At 35.4% G+C, this 25,406-nt stretch overlaps 1 protein-coding gene across 1 annotated transcript in view; it reads left to right on the forward strand.

The window, feature by feature from the left end:
* The window catches only part of LOC125226886 (ATP-binding cassette subfamily G member 4-like), a 149,942-nt gene that overhangs the window by 118,097 nt on the left and 6,439 nt on the right, over window positions 1-25,406 (forward strand). The window contains exons 7-10 of the mRNA XM_048131050.1: window positions 6,800-6,953; window positions 8,478-8,646; window positions 9,009-9,109; window positions 23,124-23,279. Coding sequence (XP_047987007.1) covers window positions 6,800-6,953; window positions 8,478-8,646; window positions 9,009-9,109; window positions 23,124-23,279 — 580 coding nt within the window. The remainder of the gene's footprint in view (window positions 1-6,799; window positions 6,954-8,477; window positions 8,647-9,008; window positions 9,110-23,123; window positions 23,280-25,406) is intronic.

The raw sequence follows: 25,406 nt of genomic DNA on the forward strand, positions 1-25,406 counted from the left end.
GCTACATTTCATAAGATCTGGAAAGGTGCCTTGTGAAATTGAAATATTATATATTACGGCCAAGTAAGGTGCTATTATATCTATGACATGACTAATTACTTTAACTGATGTTCCCCATAAGTCTTCCGTTTTCTTTAAATTGAGTGACTTGAATGTTTTAACAATATTTACAGAGTCTACTTGACTAAATTCAAATGAATTATTACATTTCTTAACATTAGCACAAAGTAATGAATGGGCTTGAGCCGCAGAAGAATGTAAACATTTTGTGGTGTTAACGGCTATGTTTGAGAAATAATCTTCGAATGCCGAGGCAACATCGCTGTTCGACACTATTTGTTGATTATCTGATACAATGTTGACTTGACAATCGCGTGATTTACATTTACCAGCTTCTTTATTTATAATACTCCAAGTTGTTTTCACTTTGTTGTCCGACACTTTCAATTTAGAACTAATAAAGTTTTTCTTGGCAGTTAAACACACTTTCTTGAAGATTCTTGAGTAGTTTCTTACATAGTCCAGGAATTCTGAATTCTTGTTCAGCTCTCTCTCACCATAAAGTTCATAAAGTCTTTTTCTACTTTTGTGAATACCTACAGTAGCCCATTCACTAAACTTTGTTTTAACTTTTGACCCACTAATAGATTTCACTTTGAAATTGTTATTAAATTGATTCAGAATTACATTGAAAACTTCTTGATACAAATGATTACAGTCATAATGCGAAAATGGTATTATAGACAAACTATGTTGAATTTCATTTTTGAATGATTCCAAGCGAGATCCAGTAATGGGTCTATATGTTATTGTTTGTGGAGTATCATGAATAATGTTTAAGAAAGCTGCCCTTTGGCCGCTGTGATCGGAATGAAAACAGTTAAATAATTTCTTATCTATACATTCACAGTTACAAAAAATATTATCTAGGCATGTTGCACTAGTCACACCTACCCGGGTAGGTTCAAGAAATAAATTAAATAAATTAAATGATTTAAACAAACAGAGCATTTTAACAGTATTACTAGATGACTCGAGCAAGTTAACATTAAAATCTCCACATACAATAACATGTTTTTGGCCCTTGCACACTAACTTCAGAACATTTTCCATTGTAGATTCAAATATGCTGAAGTCAGCTGATGGTGGTCTATAAACACATACAATAATATATCTGTCTAATTCAACACATGAAATTTCTATAGTTCTTTCTATGGAATATTTTACAACATCTTTGCGCTCTTTACACTTCATACAATTTTTAACAATAATAAGGGAGCCACCATGAACAGCAGATTTTCTGGCAAAAAAACTAGCTAATTTAAAATTAACATAATCAAATATCAACTGTTCTTGTTTCAACCAATGTTCAGTAATACACATAACTTCAACATTATTACTATCTAAAAATAATCCTACTTCTAATTCTTTGCTGGAAAAACCCTGAATATTCTGGTGAACAACGTTCATACTCAGGTGTTTTTCCGCTGTCTTACAATCTAGTTTAAATGAGGCATGGGGTCCTTGGCTTTGTCAGCTGACTGAGACTTATATATAACACTATTACATCTATTTGGCTCAATATTGAAGGCCAATAACTCCACTAAATATACAAAAAATTTCTTTGGCAAAAATACCTTCCGTGGAGCTAGCATGAAGCGCTCAATGAATTTATTTAAGTCAAAGAAATGGTACTTTTTATTAACAGCTATGGCATGGTACATTAAAGAATTGTAGTAAGCTATCTTACAATTATAGTCATATGATACATTTTCTGCATAAGGTAGTGCACATAATATAATTTTCCCCACACCAGATTTTTCAATAACATTTAGAGTGGACATCAATTTATCTATGCTAAGCTTATCTACATTAAGACTATTTCCTAATAAAATTACTAATGTAGTACTGCTATCATAACATCCCTTTGAAATAAGGTCACATAAATGAGACAAAGTAATGTTTTGATAACAGTAATTTGTCACTTGTTGCTCTAACTGGTAGCTTAATAATGGGCCCATTCCTAACCCAATCTGATCTGAAAAAACAACAGTCTTACTGACTGCTCTAGGGGGCTGTTTAACTACTGCCGCATGCCTAGTTGTGTCGTGGGCCACATCGGCTTGAATAATCTTTGCTGGTGGCATTTGGCCACAATTACAATGTTTTCCATTTAATAATGCTTTACACCGCTCCTCCAAATCTCTATTTTCTAGCAGCAATTTATTAAAAGCCTGTATGTGCTCCTCAACTTGTTTTTTAGTGGTCTCATACATGGTGGATACTGCCAAAAGCTCATCTTTCAGCCTGTTAATGTCGGCATTTAATTTCAGAAAATTTGATTCCTTGACTTCCAGCTCTGAATGACAGTCTTGAACCCTGTTTTTCATAACTGTTAACGTGTGTTTTAATTTACTATATTTTTTAATACATGCCTGGCCTTTGATCAGCTTTTGGGTTCTCCTAATATACCTATTAATCTTAATGTACTTTTTTAACTTATTACTACTATTAAAGAATACTATGTGTTTGGAGTCCCTACTCAATTATGTTTCACCGCTTACCAACTCTTGGTACACATTCTGTAACTGCGAAGCATCATAGTGCTCCCGCTCTTTCCTAAACAAATTAAGTTCCTCATTTGCCGCACCCAGTTCTTCTTCTAACTGTGTGATGCGGGCCAAGGCCACTTCATGTGTCGAAGCGCACTGGTTGAAGGTGTCTATTGTGCCTTGCAAACGGTCCACTTCTCCGCGGGCATCAGTCAGCTGCACATCATTGTCCGCCAGCTCCCTTCTCAATTCTGAGTTTTTGTTGATTACCTTCTGGAGCTCCACTTCGCTTTCCTCCCTTTCCTCCAACAACTGCTTCGACAAGGCCCTCGACTCGTGTAGGTCCTGTGCTGTTGTTTTTAGCTGCATCGGTCGCAATTTCGGTGTCCATTGTCACTCGTCTGGCTTTCTGAAAGATGTAATAAAAAAGGATGAGTACTTATCTCAATAGAGATTGAAAGATTTGCCAAGATGACGACAGAGATGAGAGCTGTAGGAATGAATAAAGTGTGCAGTGTGTCAGTAGTCGGCAGTGTCTGTGGCGAATGTGTCTTGTCTCGTCTTGTGCTTCCACTAGTTCGTCAAGCAAAGGGAAACTGCACGGTGCCAATGTTGTTTGTTTGACGTTGCTCACGGCCGCAGCAATGAGCTTTGTTTGAGTGTAGAAATAAATGATAAATAAAACGGAATACTCTCCCCGTTTCAAACGCAGATTCCAACGGCTGCGATCACTCGTTGACAGTTGGGTAGTCCTGCCTCAAAGTCCAATAAATACTCGGTGTAACGTTGCCAATTTCACCAAAACTGTATCACTGATAATACTTTACTACTTAAATTAACTAACAATGAGTAGAAGTCCTTTTTAAAGCTAAAAATAGAATTAAATTTCAATATTTGAAATCAGCTGGTCACAGAGTCAACTTGACAGCTCGGCGACCGTCTAATTACCGTATAATACTTCACTAGTAAGAAACCAGAACCTGGTAATCTAATCGCGCTAACAGATGAGCGTACCGGATTTGTAAGTGGGAGCGAGAAATAGTTATTATTTTCTCGCTCCCACTTACAAATCCGGTAAACTATTATCAAAATTGAACGAAACTCCCCAATCTCAATATGACAATGGGAAGGTGGGGAAAATCAGGAGCCGACATAGTGTGGTCACCCTACTTGATACATTTGTATGAGAAAAGTTATGTCTGAATATCTTTAAAACCAGACAACGAATATAAAATATTAGATGGTGGATATTTAGTAAAAATGTTTACTAAATGTTGAAGTACTTTCGAGTGTCTTAGGTGCTACAAATCGTAAGATATTTACATTTTTAACTTTCTCAAAGCGTGTGGACTGAGTGAGCACTTACAAAAATTTATTATAAAAAAACCTGACACGTTAGTGGTTCGTTTTGTATTTTACAAATTCCCATTTCACTTTTACTAAACTATATACATATAATAGCGGTCTAAATCTTATGTTTTTCATCAAAATTCGGCTTTTCAAAAGTGTGTGGATTGAGTGAGCATAAGAAACTATTTGTAAAAAATTTAATACGTCACTAGGTGATCTAATATTTATAGAGGTAGGTTGGCCTATTTTTTACTAAATGTTAGTATATAAATATTATATGTTAAATGAATATATTCACTGTTTTCGTTGGTAGTTTGTGAGAACTGAGTGAGCACATGTTAATGGCTGTATCTTTTGATTTATCTTTTTACAAATTCAGAGATTCGTTTTACAATTGTTTTAGAACTTTTACTAAATGATCAGCATATTTTTTTTTATTTTCGGAAGGTGCTCACTCAATCCACACACACACGGGTTATAACTATACCTCCGCCGCACCGCCGCACTTCTGCCTACAATCATTTCACTAAACTGAATCCAGTCATATAACTATATGACTAAACTAGTAACGTATTATAGTTATATTCCTAGTAAGATGGCAATTAATCGCTTTCGTTTAACTATGTTACGACGTATAATTATATTCCTAGGGTTATAACTATATAACGGCTTTATCTATCTTCCTGCGACATATATATCTTCAGTACAGTATCGCACTAGTGCGAGAAGTGGATCATTTTTTGTCAGGTCGAAACTTCAGAGGGCCATCTGTACTGAAAAACGTCGTACGACACACATGTCACAAATAAATTCGTAACTTGGGTCGATTTAAAACACTCTCTTCGGTCGTGTTTTAATTTATCACAACTCGTTTCGATCTTCCTTTTTTCCGCACTTGTATCGTACCTTATTATATCTGTTTACAATACATATGTAGAAGAGCACCACATACCTTCTCATACAATGAACACCTACGCTTCTCAAGTCAAGCGTACATAGAATGCAATCCCCCCTGACCATCTGGCACACTAAACGCGTGACTGCATCGTCCTGGATTTATCCTCACAAGCATACACTGACCATATATTTTCTTGTGTTTTATAATGTCCTTAGGGTGCAAACTTTGATATTGGAACGCTTATATTAGGTACATTCAACTTAAGTTTCAAATAACTGATTCACTTTAAATTAATCTAACTAAGTACATAATATCTATTAGGTTGCAGAGAAGTGCCTTAGGGAAAATATTGAGAAAATATAAATGTTGGACAAAATAATATAATTACCTACTCTAGTTACGGGCAAATTCTTACATTGTTATTTCAAAAGCCACACAAAAGTACATTAAGCTGCAGAACACTTAACTTTAATAAAGTATTTAATTCGTACATCGAATAATTAAAACTTTGTTATTACTTATATATTTTTTTGTTTCATGGACGGGGAAGCAATAAAGTATCTAACATGTGCTATTTTTGCTCTTTAATAACTAAATACTTTTGAATGTACTTCGGCAACCAAATACCATCAAAGCTAAAAAAATAGTTTAATGTTATTCTATACATTATAGAACGAAATTGACCCAACTCAATATCGATTAGTTTCAGAAGTCGGTTCCGTTCTAAAGGTGCGAAAAGAAGTTAATAATTGCATATAACTATGTATAGGTTTTAAAATATAAATCCATACTAATATTATAAATGGGAAAGTGCGTGTGTGTCAGAAGTTAACAAGATGGAGAGTGACATAGGCAGGCACTTTTTGTCTCTTTCTAACGCGAGCGAAGCCGCGGGCAAAAGCTAGTAGAAAATAATTGTATTAATGTTTAATTTGCATAATGTACATAGGTACCCGTGGTCACAAACACTACAATCAGCCAGTATTGTTTTTGTAGTGATTAGTAGAGAAATGAGTTCAATTATTAATTTAAAACATGAAAATACTGCGCCTCTTGTATGTTAACATCTAAGATAAAGATAAAAGATAAAAATTCGTTTATTGCACATAAACACAAAAAAATTGTTGAAAGATAAGTGTACATCCATTTGCGCATATCCTAATTATTATTAACACACAAGTTTCCAGGGGTCCCCGCACTAGGCTAGGCCTGTACCGCGGGAGACCAGTATTGCATTTATTGCATCTGTTTTCAAAGTCAGTGAAACATGGTAACATCTAATCGAATTCTCTATCAGTTTAACTCAACTCTCCATCAAATCGACTACAAGTGGTACAAGCATCGCTTAAGCAGAGATGCTGTACCTACTCTGTTTACAAATTCCTACATGAAATGTATCGTCGTTGGCTTAATTGGAACAAGGAGGTGTATTCGGTTTAACGCAGTTAATATTGACTTCGCTTTGTACTTTAGCAGTATAATATTCATAGCTCGTTGTTAGGACGATTTTATATGTGTACTATCTTTTACCCGCGGCTTCGCTCGCGTTATAATGAGACAAAAAGTAATAGCCTATGTCATTCTCCATCCCTTCAACTATATATCTCTAAAAATCACGTCAATTCGTCGCTCCGTTTTGCCGTGAAAGACGGACAAACAAACAGACACACACACTTTCCCATTTATTATATTAGTATGGATATAGAGATTTTAAAGATAACCAGTTCTATTCGGAGTTTAGGATAATGTTAAGATACGTCAATTATTAGCTCTAAGATTCGATATGGATCGGATATGCCTGCAGTACGAAGCGTGTCGGACGTTTCTGTAGGTACAGATATGATAGTTTGTCTGGTCTGATGGAACAATACATACATATTCATTAATTTTCTTCAACAAAAATCACCAATAATATGTAACAAGCGTTTAGGTAAGGTTACATACTTTCAGGCAATATAATTGTACTTTAACTTTTGGCCATCCATCATTTTGTTCACAGGAGACCTGTTCTGCACTCTGACGAATCAATACAACGGATATTCGTAGAGCACGTCGCCAAGGAGCTGGAGCAGAAGATGGAGTTCCCCACCACCTTCCTTACGCAGTTCTTCATTCTGACCAAGAGGATGTTTGTGCAGAACAAACGGAACGCAGTAGGTTCACACTTTTAACAGAATAAGTTTTAGGGCCAGTTGCATCAAACCATAAATTAAATATAACAAGATCATACCATCCCATACATTAAAATGCGACCGCCTACGAACGCTCCAGTCTCCATTATGTCTCTGTTATGTCTCTGTTAAGTATCCAGTGGTGGAGTCTCTAATAGTACTATAAAAGCGCTTACACTCCACACCACATAGATGGCTTATCACCGGTACAATAAAATTCAGCCACAAAAAATGCCTTGTTGCCACCGATTATTTGTAAATTGGCATTAAGTGTCAATTCCGAGCCGTAAATCTATGTCAAAAGTGACACTTAACGCCATCTATAGGTATAATCGAAAGCTACAAGACATTTTTTTTGTGGCGCCATCTATGTGTGGTGGAGTGTAAGCGCGGTCTTAGGCGGTCGCATTTTAATGTGTGGGATGGTATGATCTTGTTATATTTAATCTATGATCAAACACAGTTAACAGACACATCATCGTCACGCGGTAGAGGTCTGTGGAACTTATCATACAATAAAATTCAGCGAACGTTTTGACGGAGACAGGCGGTTTGGTGCAACTGATCCTGAGAACGGTGATGAATCACATTTTTATGGACGTGCCTAAATGACAGCGGACACGCACAAATTGGACAGTTTTTCATGTATTTCTGTTTTTAAAAATAGACGACAAGCGTTAGATATTTTTATGCAACGTACTGGCAGAATACCAGCGATGTCGACGCTGCTGAGTCAGCGACTTCTCTGTGCCACGACGCATGGCTTCGTTTTATTTTTTTATTAGTTTACGGTTTCTAAGCCTCAATTGATTTTTATTCAATAAAAATATCGTCCAGATATGTTTCTAAAGGGTTAAAAATAATAATTAATATTCTTTCAGTTTTCAGTTATTAAAAATTTTATTTTTTAAAGACACAAACGGATCGGACGCGATAAAATAACATTATTACCTTTTCTCCAACTTTAAAAAAATGTGTAAAAAACGCGAGAACTTAAAGTGTTATATTAAAAATTCTACTCCATAATTTAAACCAAATATTTAATTGGTGATTGTGAAAGTCCATTCTAACAACAAATACGAGTATTCCCTCCAATTTGGCAGCTGAATTAAAAGCCACTCGACTACGCCACCAGACATCATAATCAATAGCTAACTCGTCGTACCGTCTGCCTTATGTTTTGTTTTGTGGTAACGGGATTATTAAACGTCACTTCATAATGTTATATACACGATCTCAATTTAAATTAACTGTCCTACAATCAATACCCAACAACTGAAGAAAACCCACAGAACTATTTTATTTAGACAGAAGAAATAAGTTAATTTATTTGTGCTCAGCGTGTCACATTTTGTACTGACATTTGTGTTGTTCAAATATTATCATACTTACCTATGTACCTACTCTGTCATTGTGAGTTCGAGTGGCACGCTAAATAGATGCGTTTGCTTGATCTATATGGTATCTTACCATTAGCAGTTATCAACAAGTTTGTTCTGTCCACAGACAGGGCTCTGGATCCAGCTGTTCCACCACGTGCTGTCAGCATTGCTGATTGGCTGCATATTCTTCCTCGTAGGCAATGACGGCAACTCACCCATCATCAACTTTAAGTTTTGCCTCTGCAGCCTCGTGTTCTTTATGTACACCTACATTATGATACCTGTGCTTATATGTAAGTTTATATATCTTGCTAATTTCTAAGGAGAATCTTTTATTTTGTATAAAATTAAGAATTATCTTACATCAAGCTACATATGATTTACATACTTAGTTAAAAAGTAGGTACCAGTGACCCAATAGGTGACGTTTTCAATCTTAAGGCATTGTCAATAAATATGACAGAAGAGTATTGTACTTGAGTACCGGGAATTAGTGTGTCGAGCACTAGTAGGAACTTTTACCTTACTTAATTGTACTTAACTTCTTCAGAACGGTCCTCCTTCTTTTAGGTGTTTCAATGCATGAAATCTTTTCAACGTACTTTAATCAACTATTTTAACATATGTATATGTACTAATATAACATTATTTACAGTCCCCACCGAAGTGCGAATGCTACGTAGAGAGTACTTCAATCGCTGGTACAGCCTTAAAGCGTACTACGCGGCGCTTACATTCGCCTCCCTGCCTGCCATGGTAAGTGCCACTGCCGTAAATATTCAAATATTAAATGTATCATTCATCATTTCACGAAATGTGACGACCGTTTTTGACGAATTGGTTCACCTACCCACTAAAATGCCATATTTTACGATGACCGAATATTTCATTAGCAAAAAAAGAATAAAAAAATCGATCCATACTAATATTAATTTAATGCATAGAAAAAACACATCGACATTCAAAATACAGTAGTAAACAATAAATAGAACAGAGCATAGAACTACATAATGTTATTCACATCATTTACCGATGATACCCGTAGCATCTCGAAGCAATAAATTCATAAAATCCCACTCAATATTCTATTTATGCGCAATGTGTGACCATGCATTAACGGGTTCCCTCTCCACTCCACTACCCTATGTTACGAGTAGTACCTATCCAAACATTAGGTATCTGAAGACACATTGACAGCGCATAAGTGAGTACACGTGTACATGATGAATGAGTTTAGTGAAGGACGGACAATACATTATAGTATATAGGACACGACGCCAGGAACACAAAAGTTTTTACTACAATCAACCTCGGAAAACTGAGACCAAAAGAAGAAATAACTACTTATTCTAAATTTCAAATCGATAGCATAAGTTGTTCTCGAGATATTTATTAGTAATGTGACAAACAGACAGACGGACAGAGCGGCGCCATAAGGGTTCCTTTTGTACCTTTTTATGGTACGGAACCCTAAAAACGAAAACGTGTTAAATGAATTGAGGTGAATTAAAAAAATAGTTTTTAAAATAAGTTCATTAAATGTAAAATTGGTGAAACTGTCACTTAAAATAACTTTTTCTTTAATAGTTTTTGACGTCTATTAATATTTAATTACCTCGTAATGGCTTCATCGCCATCAAAAGACCATTTTGCGCAAAGTATTACCTAGGTTTGGTACCTAAGATTTATTTTAACTAGTACCTACATCCACTTCATTTATGGGAATTGTAAAAAAGTTTATATGTATGCCTCAAACCAAAGAACCAAGAATAGGTATGCCTCAAACTCAAAATTGCTCATTAAATCAATGGCAGCTCTATTATGATCCAAAAAATGCTACCTACGACTTTTTCTAAACTTTGTCTTCTGAACCTACTGCACCTTAATGTCGCTTGTATTTCCCCCGGGATACCCCATTTGCCAGAATTTCATTTGCCATAATTTTATTTGCCACCCTTCAACAATCATAATATTGTTTCTCATAACATCTTATGTCATAATCATCGTTTACTATATTAATCAAGTGCCAGAAACTTTGTTTCCCATGAAGTCAGTTTCCATAATGTAATTTGTCAGAATCATCGAAATCAGTAATTACCACATTCCATACCATCATTTGTCATCCAAATTAGCGACCAGAAAAGTCAATTTCCATAATGTGATTTGGCAGAATCATCGAAATGCGTAATTTTCACAGAGACGACACTACTAAAAGTACTAGATAATGAATCTGCTATCAGAAAGTAGGTTAGGTTAGAACTGTGACCCCCTGGAAAATGAAACTGCTATCAGAAAGTAGGTTAGGTAATAATATGGGCAACAATTAATATGGAAATAATTGCTTATGGCGTTTGAATATTATGTTAAACCATATTATTGCACTTAATAATATGGCTAACAAATAGTATGGCATTGTATGATTATGGAAGGTAATGTTCGGATAAACAACCAGTATGTCATACAATTTTTATGGTAAACAAATACAAAACAGTAAATATGGTAAACAGATTCGGGCATATGAATATTATGTTAAATGACTGTCGGGCAAACAATAGACAACCATTTCCCCCATATAGGTATTTACTTATCTACCTTTCAAACATTAAGGTTTTATATTGGAATAAAAAAGCAGCACATTTAGGTATTATTTTTCGTGCGAGTAAATATTAGTAATTATTATCGCAAACGAAACTATAATAATTCCGCCATATTTCTGCAAATACCACAGCGTTACAGGCATTAGACATTGGAGAGAATGAAGTATTATTTTCTGTGCCGATCTGCCTGATTCGAACTGTCGTCTAAGTCGTACCTACGTCGAAAACGAGGTCTAATGGATTGATTATGATTAAGTCAGATTCAAAAGTGGATTTTAGTTCGATGAAATTTAAATTTTGATACTAATATAACCCATCCATATTACATCTCGAGTATTCTCGAGTGTATAATTATTATGTTCAAATTCATATCTTTCGGGTCATAAGTCATTAGACTATAAGTTGACAAGCACATCACTTACCTGGACCATCAATAACATTATCATGGCACATTTGACCAAGGATCCAATGTGGAGGACCACGGTAATGACCTGCGGTGAAACTGATTGATATAGGCAATATTGCGTTTTCGTGTTTGTGAACGCTGTGAATCCATCATTTAACGCAGTCCTAAAACAACATCATACATTAATATTACGATACCACAACTATTTCCAACTCAAATGTTCAGTATGTATGTTTAATTAAAATATTGGGCTTATATTTATGTTCTTGGGCTTTTCATTCGAAATTGTAGATTGGTTTTTGTTTTCTATAAAATCTAAGTTTGACTATTATAATTCTTCCTTTCCTTCTTCTTCCTTCTTTTCGAGATTACGAACCCTCTTAGATAATATTTAAGGAGGTTTTTTTAAAGCCGTATGAAAAAGAATGTGTCATTCAGGGATAGAGAAATAGGTACTCGGATTCCGAATTATTCTCATTTGTCTACTATAAGTTACACTTATATTTATGTAAATATTTTGAAATTATACATATTCCATAAGCACTGCTTGTTCAATACCTAGGATTTTAAATATTAAAAGAAAACTTAGTAAATGTAGGTCAAACTCGTTTTAGATTGCTTTTTTTTTTTCAATCAGAGAAGTGGGATTCCAGAAAACTTCGTATTCATCTGACTACGATGTTTTTTTACATAAATACAATACCCACGACGTTCCCAGCGGTAAAGTAGAACTCGAGTCACACGGAAGACGCTTGGAAAAGCTGTTCCTTTATAAATGAAACCTCTTTGTAAATTGTCGACTTTAAACACAGTTCCAGGAAGAACTTGCTGGGAAATGTATCGACTTACAACTTATGAAACCGAAAATAATAAAAAAAAAATAATGATTATTTTGTCACCTGTTACTTTACGGAGAAAAGAGGTCATCCTGAGCGAGTTTTACTGTGAAAAAATACTCTCCAATAGGTCATGTAGGCAAAATGAAACAATCCAAAAAAAGTACAAATGGCGGACTTAAAGCTAGCAGGCATTCTCTACCAGTCAACCATGGGCTAAACCGAGAAATTTATTTATTTTGGTTGGTTCTATAGTAAAAGTTGCTGAGAGAGTTAACCTATACCAAGGACGATTATAAAGGACCAGCAGAGTCCATACTAAATACCGTACCCCTTGGCAGCCGTAAATCTATGTCACTAGATGTCACTAAGAGTGTCATTTGAATAAAAATGTCGTTTTTTTTTAAAATACGCACGCGGTAGTTCAACGGCATTACAAGTGATACAGTGAAAAGTATATAGATGACGCTAGGGGCCCGTGTCATGTTTCAGTCCCTGTTTACAACACAAGCCATCGTTCTTATTTTGAATTATGACAATCATGCAAAAGAGTACCATACTGTCAAATTTTCTATCTCTTTCATTTTGAGCGTGACGTCAATGATTAGTAATATTACTTTCAATATATTTAAAATTTAGATTTTAATGAGGCCATTTCGAACGGTGTTTATGATAGATATCATGTTGACAATCAATCTCCTGACCGTCTCGCTCATACCAATCCTATCCTATATTTGAACGAGTGCGACCGAAACAGTTGAGTATTATTGAAGATTTTTGAATGTCTAAAATCTTATTGGTAGTTGTCGAAAACCCGCTTTTTCCATAAAGTGTTGGCGCGACGTCAAGTGGGTGATAGGCGTACGAGCAAGTACACGTTGGATGGTCGACTACTATGCACAGCGGTTTTTACGCGTACTTACGGTGACACACAATCGAAAAAGGTCGTCGAGCCATAAGTACGCATACCTGCTCGTATCGTACGTTTATCACCCACTTCAGACTGCGTTTCAATCGGCGTTTAGCGACAATGATTATCAGCTGGCTTCATGGCTTTACGAACCTTAGCTCGGACCATCGAATATGAAACTTATAAACTTCTTTATACACAAGGGTATAAAGAAGTTTATAACCAGGTGCTCCATGACACCATTGCACCAATCTGTCGCCAGCACCGCTACACTTCAACGGCCAAGTCACACAACATCCATACTAATATTATAAATGGGAAAGTGTGTGTGTCTGTTTGTTTGTCCATCTTTCACGGCAAAACGGAGCGACGTATTGACGTGATTTTTTAAGTGGAGATAGTTGAAGGGATGGAAAGTGACATAGGCTACTTTTTGTCTCTTTTTATATCCCCCCACTTCCTTAGAATGGAGGATGGAAGTTTGTGGAGAGATTTTCGATTTTAACGCGAGCGAAGCCGCGGGCAAAGGCTAGTTAACTATAATAATAAAGAAATCGCAGTAAGGAACTTTATGTAGCTTCATTACTTTTTAGAGATAAACAAGCAGCTCCATCGAGACGGCTATTTTTTACAGAATGTTTTTGGTGGGATATACATAGGCATAGGTATATAACACTAACAAGGTATCTATTGTCTTAGTCCGTTTTCACATTATCCGATCCGATATCGGATGTCGGAAGGATTTAAATGGAAAAAATCCAAGATAGCGCCTGTAATGTATGGGGTATCAGTCCTACATCCGATATCGGATCGGATAATGTGAAAACGCATTTAGTCTCATTAATTATTACTTATGTCAGAGTTTCACTAATTAATTAATTTTTTCCTTTTATTAATTTATTATCTCAGTTTAGGTTTATACGAGTACCAAACGAGTAGTATACGAGTAGAAAATATATTACCAAAACAATACAAACTATCATTAATTTATTATGAAAACGTAATCCAAAGTGCCACACCTGGCGGCTTAACTATCCGCGTTGTGTCCAAGACGAAGCCTGACCGACGAAGCTAGCAAGTCTCTCTACATGTTAGCTGAAATACTGTCAAACCATTCACTGTGATTACTCAGATTATTATAAGCAAAATGATCTTAGAATGAACTTTCTGGACAATTGAGATGCATGGGCGCAGTCGAAACCAGCTCGCCCCTTCAGCCGTGTCCCGTTGAAAATCGGAAAGATTATTTTCCTTATCACATTTAATGTTTACAAATTGGATTCGCCTTCTGTCACCTAAACTGGTAATTTTATGTATGAGGTCATTGGTCATACAATTATTAATTTATACAGTTATTAATTCTGTATCTCTACTCGCATTGCTGCTGCGATTCTAAATTATTTAATATCCATATATTATGAATATTCAATAATTCATACAATGACATTTGTGATGTGACATGGATGTCAGATGTCACATCTGTTGGCACAATGATTGCGTTTTGTTGAACGTATTTGAGCTCAACATATAGGTTTATTATCACTAAGTATATTTATATTAATGAACAACGAAACGGATGTGACATTTTCCTAGTCCACCAACGTCATCTAGTCATTTTATTTGGCAATAATTAGACAACATGCGAACAAACTTAGCCAGTGAAGCAATCACAACTACGTCGAGGCCGACCAAAAAATATAATTTGTAAAAATTGTGTTTTGAGCCAATATTTTGATATTAAAATAAAGTTTTTTGATAATTATTCATAGTATAATATAAAAACAAGTAAAAATATGCGTGAAAATATGTTTTTTTCCACTCCCGGGTTACGAAACAACGCCATCTAGTTTTAAAGCAAAAACTAAGCTTTTTTCAGGGGTACGCTTTTTTGTATGGGCTATATCAGTCTAGTATTAAATGGTCCTTGCCTATACTATATCTACATAGGTATTCTTAACTTTTCACCCTATTTAGTTTAGGTGTTTTATTTATAGGCGTCTAAATAAAAACGCTGTATACTAAGGTCCACTTCAAACTGTAATAGGTAGGTACTAGTGATGAATGTACCTAATACTTATATGTATATTATACGTCATACGTAAGTATTTGTTACATACTCATTATACATATCTACCTACTTTTCATTTGCAGAGAGAAAACATAAACACGCAGAAAATAGCAGGAGACCAAAATACCGCGAATGATCTACTATACTTGCCGTGCGTATTGTGTAGCCTTGAGATCTATTAAAAACCTCTTATCTGTTTTAAAAAATTCACTGTTTTCTACATATTTATCATTCAGAGTAGTGTACATACTTACTGGTCGTCCTTTATTCAGAAAGTAAAAAGTAGCCTACACTATCCCCTTATCTCCACCTAAAAAATCACGTCAATACGTCGCTCCGTTTTGCCGTGAAAGACGGACAAACAAACAGACACACACACTTTCCCATTTATAATATTAGTAAGGATTCATACTAGAATACATGCTAACCAATATTTAACATTGTTCCACAAATGCTAGAGTAACTCTAACTGCGTGCTTGTTACATTTAATTTTACAGGATTTGAAGCGAAAATCCAGAGAGTAGCCACCTGTTTCAGTGATTACTCGTACCTAGCTCAAAAGACTACAAAGGTCTACTTGACTATTCGTAAAGGGGATTCTAGCTACCTAACTTTGTCAGGTCTCTAAAGGAATTAATAAAATGTGTGTTCTGTCTGTGAAGTGTGAACTGCTATTTTACGTAAAATTATATAGATGAACAGTGGATAAACTTATACAGTATACACGGCAGTGGCGGCTGGTGAAAATTTCTGCTAGGCAACACTGAGTATAAAGAAACCTACCTTAACATTAAGGTACTTTACTATTAGTAATCAATTTTAGGCAAGCCGGTGGGAATCGGCTTGTATGGACCAGCCGCTGCTGAAACACGGTGTAACAAGAGAAACACAACATACAAAAGAAAAAAGTTATAATATGTAAGTTTGATACGTAACAATATTTTTCATCACACCCGCACTTTAAATGTGCTATTGCACGCAGGCGGACCGTGAGTTATAGAAAAATCGTTCTCCCAAGGGAATAATGAAATTTCTTGTACTGTTCTTAACTTTTTACATCTATTTACATATTTTTTACATTGCGAGTGTGATGAAAAACATTGTGTGTAACTCGTGGAGTATGAATATTACTAACTCGAGTTTTTAAATCGCTCCAGCAAGCCGTCGCGATTTAACTTACTCTCGTTAGTAATATTCAACTTCCTCCCCTTGTTGCACAATGTACTATTACTACATACACAAAAAAATACTGTGAAATGTCAGTTATTTTAAATATACAAAATTTATTTTTTATATAAGTATGTAGATGGTACACATAAATTGTGTCTATGCTTGGTAATAATTTCTCGCCACTATATTCACAGCAATAATTCTGCTGCGCACAAAATGTCAAAACAATCATCTAATTAAATCATTAAATTTAATAACATATCAAACAATTAGATTTAAAAGGTAGTTCTGGCAATGGTGAATACAGACTCTAAGTAGTTTTATTTTACACTAGGTACGACTTAAGAATTAATGGATTCAAGGAGGGAAGGAATTCCAAGTTAGTGTGAATTTAAATCGATACGTTCCGGTATAAAGTTTCTATACATACTCGTATAGGTAGGTACAGCGAATACAGATGGATCGCTTACCTACTACAAACTGGAGCGAAAAACTGCGAACTGCGAAAATGCAGTTTAGATATTTATTTACTGTAAAGTTGCATTTTCAATTAGAGGTCATGTTTTAGTTTGTAACCCCAATAAGTTGTGAATCGACGCAAAAACGACGGGGTGTTATATGTTTGACGTGTCTGTCTGTTTGTCTGTCTGTCTGTGTGTGTGTTTGTCTGTGGCATCATAACTCCCGAACGGATAAACCGATTTAGATTTAGTTTTTTTGTTTGAAAGCTGAGTTAGTCGGGAGTGTCTCAGCCATGTTTCACGAAAATCGGTCCACTGTGTCGCGGTCGGGGTTTTTTTTTTCAAAATTTGAATTTTGTTGTTGGGTCTCATGATTTTAATTTTGTTGAGAGTCAGGCCAAGATTATTGGCTGGAATTTGGATATCCTCGGTAATAAACTTAATTTTCTTTCGCTAGTGAATCAGTAAGTACCTAAGGTAACGAAGTAATCATGGACAGTTTAAGATAAAATTTTGCCTATTTTTGATATTTAACTGATACGTGTAAAAATTCTACCGCTAAGCGTGTTAAAACTTGAATGTCTTATCTTTCTTTTACATTTCAAGCGTATTTCAGAATAGATACTCCTATTGGTTTCTTCATAGTTAAAAAATGAGGTGTTTTTTCTCCAATCATTCACGGCAGTTCTCCAGTAGTAATTATGGGCAGTGAAATAAGTTTAAAATTTTACTTTTAAAGCGAAGTGATACTGAATGAGTCAATTTTATAAATAAAATTAGTTTGGGTTATTTTAACATAGGATTGTTTCTTGTAAATTTTTGTTTCATAAATTGTTCCTTGTCCATTATAGGAGGTACGCAGTTTTCCGGTTCCAGTTATGGACACTCGCAAAATAACACTATTTCTTTATATCTTTGGAGCAACAAACTAGTATGTTTTATACCTTTTCTCATGGTTAATGCAGTAAGTAAAACTCATTCAAGTTCACACCGAGTATTATTTTTTAAGCGCCGCCTCAAATCTCTCAAAAGAAGGTGGTTCTCAATTCGTCTGTATTTTTTTGTTTTTTTTTTATTTTTTTAATGTTTGTTCCTCGATATCTCCGTCGTTACTGGACCGATTTTGAAAATTTTTTTTTGATTGAATGTACAGAGTGGGGCCTGTAACAAAGGCGAATAATTGAACTGTAGGCTATTCTCTTTATACTGATCAACATTTGTTCGGCGACTTTTAAAAATAACTTGTATTTTGATTTTTATCACCCTTGAAAGTTTTGTCTAAGAGGTAATGTATTGCGAATTCTGTTAAGTCTAAAGTGTGACAGACAACGTCAATGACAACAATAATGGCGTACATTGAAGCTAATATTGGGTTGGTAAGAAAGTAATGAGCGATCGATTGAATTACACATAAAATTTTTGAGAGAGTTCTAGAATCTTCTATGGTCGAAAGTATATAAAGGGCGAGTCGCACAGTTTCTCGTCAGTCATTCACTAGCTGTCGCCGAGCTAATATAAGGAAGAAAATGGACGAATTAAAAGTGCATGTAAGGCATTGCTTACTATATGAATTTCAGTCTGGCCATTCAGCCGCCGAAGCAGTGCGTAATATATGTCAGCGTGTTGCTCCTGAAGTTGTGTCTGAGGCCACGGCGAAATGATGGTTCCAGCGGTTTCGTAGTGGCGACTTTTCATTATCAGATCAACCTAAGTCTGGTCGACCGGTGAAGATTGATGTAGCCAAATTAAAAACCTTAATTGAAGGAGAACCGAGGCTAACGAGTCGTACTCTTGCTACCGAGTTAGGCTGCTCTCATGTCACCATAGAAACACATTTACACGAGTTGGGAAAAAACTACAAATACAGTGTTTGGATACCGCACGAACTTGATAGAGATCAACTAAACCGCCGTGCCGATATCTGCATACAACTTCTGTCTTTTCGCCGCACATTCAACTGGTTGGACCATCTTATCACTGGAGATGAAAAATGGGTCTTATATATAAATCACACACGCAAACGTCAGTGGCTAGCTCCAAACGAAAAAGGAATAGAGGCACCAAAAACAGAGCCTCACCCGAAAAAAGTTATGCTGTCCGTTTGGTGGGATATTCATGGTATTATTCACTGGAAACTCCTACCAAGTGGAATGACTGTTACCGCATCAGTATACTGTAATCAGCTTGAAAATTTAAACCAAAAAATCTGTCAGAATCGTCCACAGCATGCTAAAGTTTTTTTCTTACACGACAATGCTCGCCCACACATTTCAAAAGTGACTCGGCTAAAGCTATTGGAGCTAGGTTGGAAAGTGATACCTCATCCACCGTACTCTCCAGACTTGGCACCTACGGATTACGCATTGTTCAGATCGCTAAGCAATGCCTTGAATGAAAAAAAGTTCGATGATCAAGCCCATCTACGACAGTACATAGCTGAGTTTTTTGAATCTAAACCTAAGAACTTCTTCGCCGATGCTATTCATTCTTTACCAGAACGATGGAGACAAGTAGTAGATAACGAAGGCCATTATATTTTTGATAAATGATTAAAATAATAAATGAAATAAAAATTACAATATTGGTCATGACTCGCTCATTACTTTCTTACCAACCCAATATTTATTTTGTATGAAAAATTAAAAATTTAAAGACTTCATATTTTTAAAAGTCACTGAACAAATGTTGATCAGTATAAGGAGAATAGCCTACAGTTCAATTCTTCGCCTTTGTTACAGGCCCCACTCTGTATATGCATACCCCATGATTGGTCCCATTTTTCTCAGAACCCAGTTCTGATGATGGGATCCTGGAGAAATCGAGGGAACTCCTCAAATCTGAAAGGCATACATATATTTATATTTTTATATTTTTAAAGGAACAGCATGAACTTACGTACGGAACAGTGACATTTGGTGCAGTGGAAGTGCTGATGATGGTCAGAACGGAACTCCTCAAATCTGAACGGCACGCTTATAGTAACTTTGGTATTTTTATAAGAACTGCATGCACTTACGTCCAGAACAGTGACATTTGGTGCAGCGGAAGTGCTGATGATGGTCTGAACCGAACTCCTCAAATCTGAACGGCACGCTTATAGTGACTTTGGTATTTTTATAAGAACAGCATGCACTTACGTCCAGAATAGTGACATTTGGTGCAGTGGAACTGTTGGTGATGGTCAGAACCGAAATACGTAATCCAACATTCGTAAGTAGCTTTCACGAGAACCCCAAAGGCGGCGGTTTTTTTTCTTAAAAATTATTTATTATTTTATACATGAACTCAACTCTCTTAGCAACGTTACTAAGAATTCGTCCTGATATTTTTTTCAGTAAACTGATGACTTTTATCTTGCCGCCAAATCCTTCAGAAATAAGCAGCTCTATGACTCTAGTTTGTGGTACATTGCCGTCAGTTTTTAGAAACTAATTTTAGATACTTATTTTTAAGGATTTGTGTTTTTTTTTTGTCCATAATGACATCACCGTCCATTATAGGGTATTTTACATCATGTCAAATATGTAACATGTTTTAAAGAATAAAACTGAGACCTTTTATTATTAAGCGTAGAATATTCGAGTAATCATCTATGCAAATTGTATGGTAATTGTAATTAGAATTTGGCGTAGATTTGTGAAGCATTTGAACCCTGGGTCAAATTAGCAAAAGGGCTACTTAATGCCTTTGCCGGTCCAATAACTACAGGTCCAAACGCTGGAATGCGAATAATCCGAATTTTAACCGTAATCATTGGGTATATCCTTTATCGTCAAGTTTGTTCCGTTTTAAAACAACTACAACATTTAATTTAACTAGTATCTAAATGTGTGCTCATTAATACATTTTCATGACAACTCAGAAAAAAAAACAATCCTAAAATTCGAAGAATACTCCTCCTTCTTAACCTAAACCAGACCCCATGCTACGGCAGCGCTCCCTTCACTCACGCGCACAATACCGCCTCCCTTGTGATGAGGACCAGACTAGCACACTTAAGACGATACGATACAGGTCAATTCTCCATACAAACGCTCTCGACTATATCCTCCCTGGTTTTTGAAGATAGAGCAATGATTTTTTCAACACAGATTATTATTATTTTTATCTGTGTCGGACCGTTTTGATTTTTATGCTATTTTTATTTCAAAAGACGCCAATCAAACATTTCTAAAAACGGCCTTTTTCAATATGACTCAAAAAAAGGTGTGATACTCAAGATCGGTAACAATTAGCCAAAAAATCTATCAAATCAAATGCCCAGATAACGCAAGGAGGATCATCTTTTAACTGAGTTGTTCTTAATGGACATTTTTTTCGATAAATCTAGTTAATAACACTAGTATATTTTATTTAACTGAAATTCCCAAATTGAAAGGGGGACTCCTTTCCATTTTAGTACTTTCGCTCCCGTAGCGTCTTAATTATATCATAATATTCATAATTTAATGTACTTGTGAGCTAACTGTATCTAAGAGCGTCACACTAATTTGTTTTTTCTTAGTAATAAAACACCATAAACAATGGAAGATTTATTTACATCACGCATTTGAGATAAGAGCGTTATATGATCATGACATTTTCTATCAATACATAACCTCTAGCTGTATCAATCACTGTTAGTTTATGTAATATAAATGGTATTAAATTGACAAAGTCGCAATCAAAACGTGAAATTAATAAATGATCTAGCAAAATCCCTTGACATTTTGTACACCTACCTACCTAACTTATCTACTCGTTGATAGCTACGTCGATATTCGTTAAAAATACATTGTATTGATTGTACATAATAATATGATATACATACAGTCGTCCCTGATACACGTTATCATTGACTTTTCGTAAGGACGTGGCAAGAAAGCACCAAAAATGCCAGCACATCGGTGTCTGTAACACCAATATGCACGAATGCGAGCCAAGCATTCACTTACACGGCGCCCGATATTGTTTAGCTATATTGTACATATAATTTAGCACATCAATCAAATACCGCCATGAAACTCGCATGTAATTTCTCGTACCGTGTAAATGGGCCTTAAGATAGCCGACCCGAATGATTCGATATAATCTAAGGAGTGAACGTTTAAGACGAAATTCAAACTTATATTTCAAAGAGGGTTTACCGTAACATCTGAATAAGTTTGCCCACCCGTAGCCGACACCCGTCGTATTCACAATATCAATGTTTAACGAAGCTTGTAATGTGTTTCACCCAAACTCAGCCTGTAGGTATGTGATTTGATAAATTAAGAAGAAAATACAAACAAGATTTGTATTTCGTTTTTAGTTTGTAATTTGAATACTAATTGATGTAAATTAATAAATTAGATTTCGGCATTTGTTATTATTTAGGTATTGTAATTTTGTTGTTACTAACCATGCTATGGAATGTAAAACTTCTGAAAATAAATGATTAATTGATTGAAAAATTTGAAAACTATGAACCTATGGGAAGATTATGCCACGCCGGGGGTAACTTAATAGTAAGCACAGCGAGTAGGTATACATTTTTTGGATTGCGTAGTCAACCGGAACCTTTATTATGTACCGTAAGCCAAGAACCTATACATAATTTGACTATGTCTGCGTATTCATAGATCTTGGGTGTATCCCTTGCCAGTTATAAAAGTACTCCCTGTAGTAGTCCCATATAGTACATAATTCAAATATTCATCAACTGAAGTGCCTTACAACAGCTATCAGGTTCTTCGAAATCTGGCAGCATGGCTTTGAAAGTCTTGTAGCCTTCGATGTAAGCAAATGTATTCCATTGAATCTGGATTTGCTTTAACGGTCCAATACAATAACAGTTTTCTTCGTAAACCTGTAAAGGGTCTGTAAATTAGAAATTATATGAATAATTCATTTAAGTGGAATAGTAAAGTACTTAAGTAATAAATATTTTATGTTATCATTTTGATTCCTACTGAACTAGGGTTTACACCATACAGGGTGTCCCATAAATGGCACATCACAGTGACACGTACTGAAGGTAGACCAGACCAAGAGGTACCGAACCAACAACATGACCCCAGTAAAAGTTGCATGGCTGCACCCAAAAGTAGAATTTGGATATATCACTCAGCGTAGGTATACCGTAAGTCTAATAGACACGGTACTGATGGTTTGGATGGTTTAATTGAAACTTAAAACTGAAGCAGGATCAAAACACCATAGAAAAAGAACATGCAGAAAAATAATAGGAACAGATGTGTATTGCTACAGAGACTTATTCTTGACGAGAGAGAGAGAGAGAGAAACAAATGCCCTATTTCGAATACTTTCGAATAACTAATATAAAATGTATTTTCTTTACAGGTAATATTTGGCCTACTATTCATCGGCATCTCGTACATAATGTCTGGGCAATTGCTAGAATGGGACAGATTCTGCCTTTTCTCTCTCATCGGCATTTTGACTGGAGTCTGCTCCGAAGGACTTGGACTACTTATTGGTGCTGCCTTTAGTGCTACAGTAAGTGTAATTCGATTTATTAATAGATTAAATTAAACCGAACTAAACGATTTCCTTATTTTGCATTACAATTGTGACATTCACGAAGAAATCGCTTCCTCATTTATTTTTGGCTAATTTATGCCGCATTGTAACTAAAATATCACTACCAAAGAAAATATGCTAGAGTAGAATGTTTGCGTTAGAACAAGTTAAACGTCTGTTGGAAGAAAAGAGAAAACATTTTCAAGTAAAATGTTTTAAGACAGGGGGCCGATTTTTGAGTCTCACGCGTTCGAATTCAGAAAATTGTCACTGAAAATAATAAGCAAGTCACCGTTTTCAATCGGTGTTAATTTGATTTGATCTAAGATTCTGCACGGCAGCACAGAATATATAATAGTACAAGTACAGAAGGCCCACTGCTTTGATGTTCACGAAATGCCGCCTTTTTAAATGCCTACAAAATTCTAACAAAGAAATGAGCCGCACGTGCGCAGCGTCGGAGGATAGGGTTGCCTATGGTTTAAAACGCATTAATTCTCAGATAAATAGTTATACTATATATTCAAGTCTTGGGTACTTTCTAGGTATAGGTATATTACAGCCTTCAGCATCACAAGCCTTATTGAACTTTTCCGTTGGACTTAATCAATAAGATCAGTGTAAGATTGTCCTATTTTATTCATGATGTCTATTTAACTAAGCATTATTAGCCATTCTACACGTGGACATCGCATATGAACCTTGAAAAAAACTCGCTACGTAATGTAACAATAGAAAGTGCGAACGCGTTTCGTGAGAACGCGCGCCACCCCTGATTAGGCCGCGAACTCGCGGCCGCCAGCATGTACTTGTAGCGCGGCGATAGAATCGCGGAGTGAGCCGCCCCTGACGACAGCGCCATCTCTCTTCGCTAGCTCTTCGCTAGCTCGTAATCACATGTATTGATTCGGTTAGGAGGTCGAACTCGTTTCGGTCTCAGAGATGGCCGGGGGCGCCATAAGCCTTTGTAATATACTTGGAAATTTTGACCCTTGTTTTCGTGATCCGATAGCCGAGTGGTTTTACAGGCATCCGTCCGGTTAACGGAGTACGCTGGTTCGATTCCAGCTCGGAACACTTGGAGGCCTTGGTCACTTTTTCTTTGTATATGACATTTATTTAATGTTTATAGTATAATAATAGTGTTACTACTTAAAAATTACAAATTTAAGTATTTTCAAATGAAAATAATTTGATTAGATCTAAGATAAAACAGATTATTAAAAAAAACATAGGTATTAAATCATCTGACACTTAATTCGCTTATTAGTTAAATCCAACACGAAAAAATAATCCAACACGAGACGTTTATTTCAGACAATATAATCCAATTTAAAAATTAATATTGCCTGGCTTTTGGGTTCTGAACTTCGTCTAAATAGAATACAGAAAAGTTGGAAACTTGTGTGATGAGTTCTTGAACGCCTCTGAATCATAAATAGGTATACCAAGATTAACCGAGACGTAGACAGATTGACTGTAGGTAGATTAAGTTATAAGACAATATTTATTTTAATCTTTATTGTACACAAATAAAGAAAAAACTTATAGTACAAATAAATATACCGTCGCTGCGCGTGCAAATTTCGCTATGTGTTTTTAACCTACTTTACAGGAGACACAAAAAACTGTTTATTTCGGCAATTATTGAACATAAACAAATCAATATTTTTATGGAATAAGTATTTTCACTTTTGCATACATTAAGAAATTACTTGAAATTATATTTTAGTTATTATAAGGTTAAAAAAATATTTTTTCATAAATATGTTACATAGCGATTATAATTTGAGTCGTAAATAAGCGGTATGTGTCTTACAATCACATAGCTAGATTTTATTCTTAAGGAACAAAATACAATTTGTGCACTTTATCGTCACATAGTTATTTAATCATATGATTTGAATTAACTATGTTGTTGTTTATTAGTATTGTAATTATTTCAGAAAAACCACGAATTAGAACTATATGCTTAAATTGTGTATTAACTAACCATAATAAAAAACTCAATTAAATTAATATATTACTACCAATATATTACAACTATAATAATATATTTATTCCATTATTTTTTATGAATGGTGGTTATTTCAGTTACAAAGT

The sequence above is a fragment of the Leguminivora glycinivorella genome, chromosome 1 (assembly GCF_023078275.1).
Source record: "Leguminivora glycinivorella isolate SPB_JAAS2020 chromosome 1, LegGlyc_1.1, whole genome shotgun sequence".
NCBI lineage: Eukaryota > Metazoa > Arthropoda > Insecta > Lepidoptera > Tortricidae > Leguminivora > Leguminivora glycinivorella.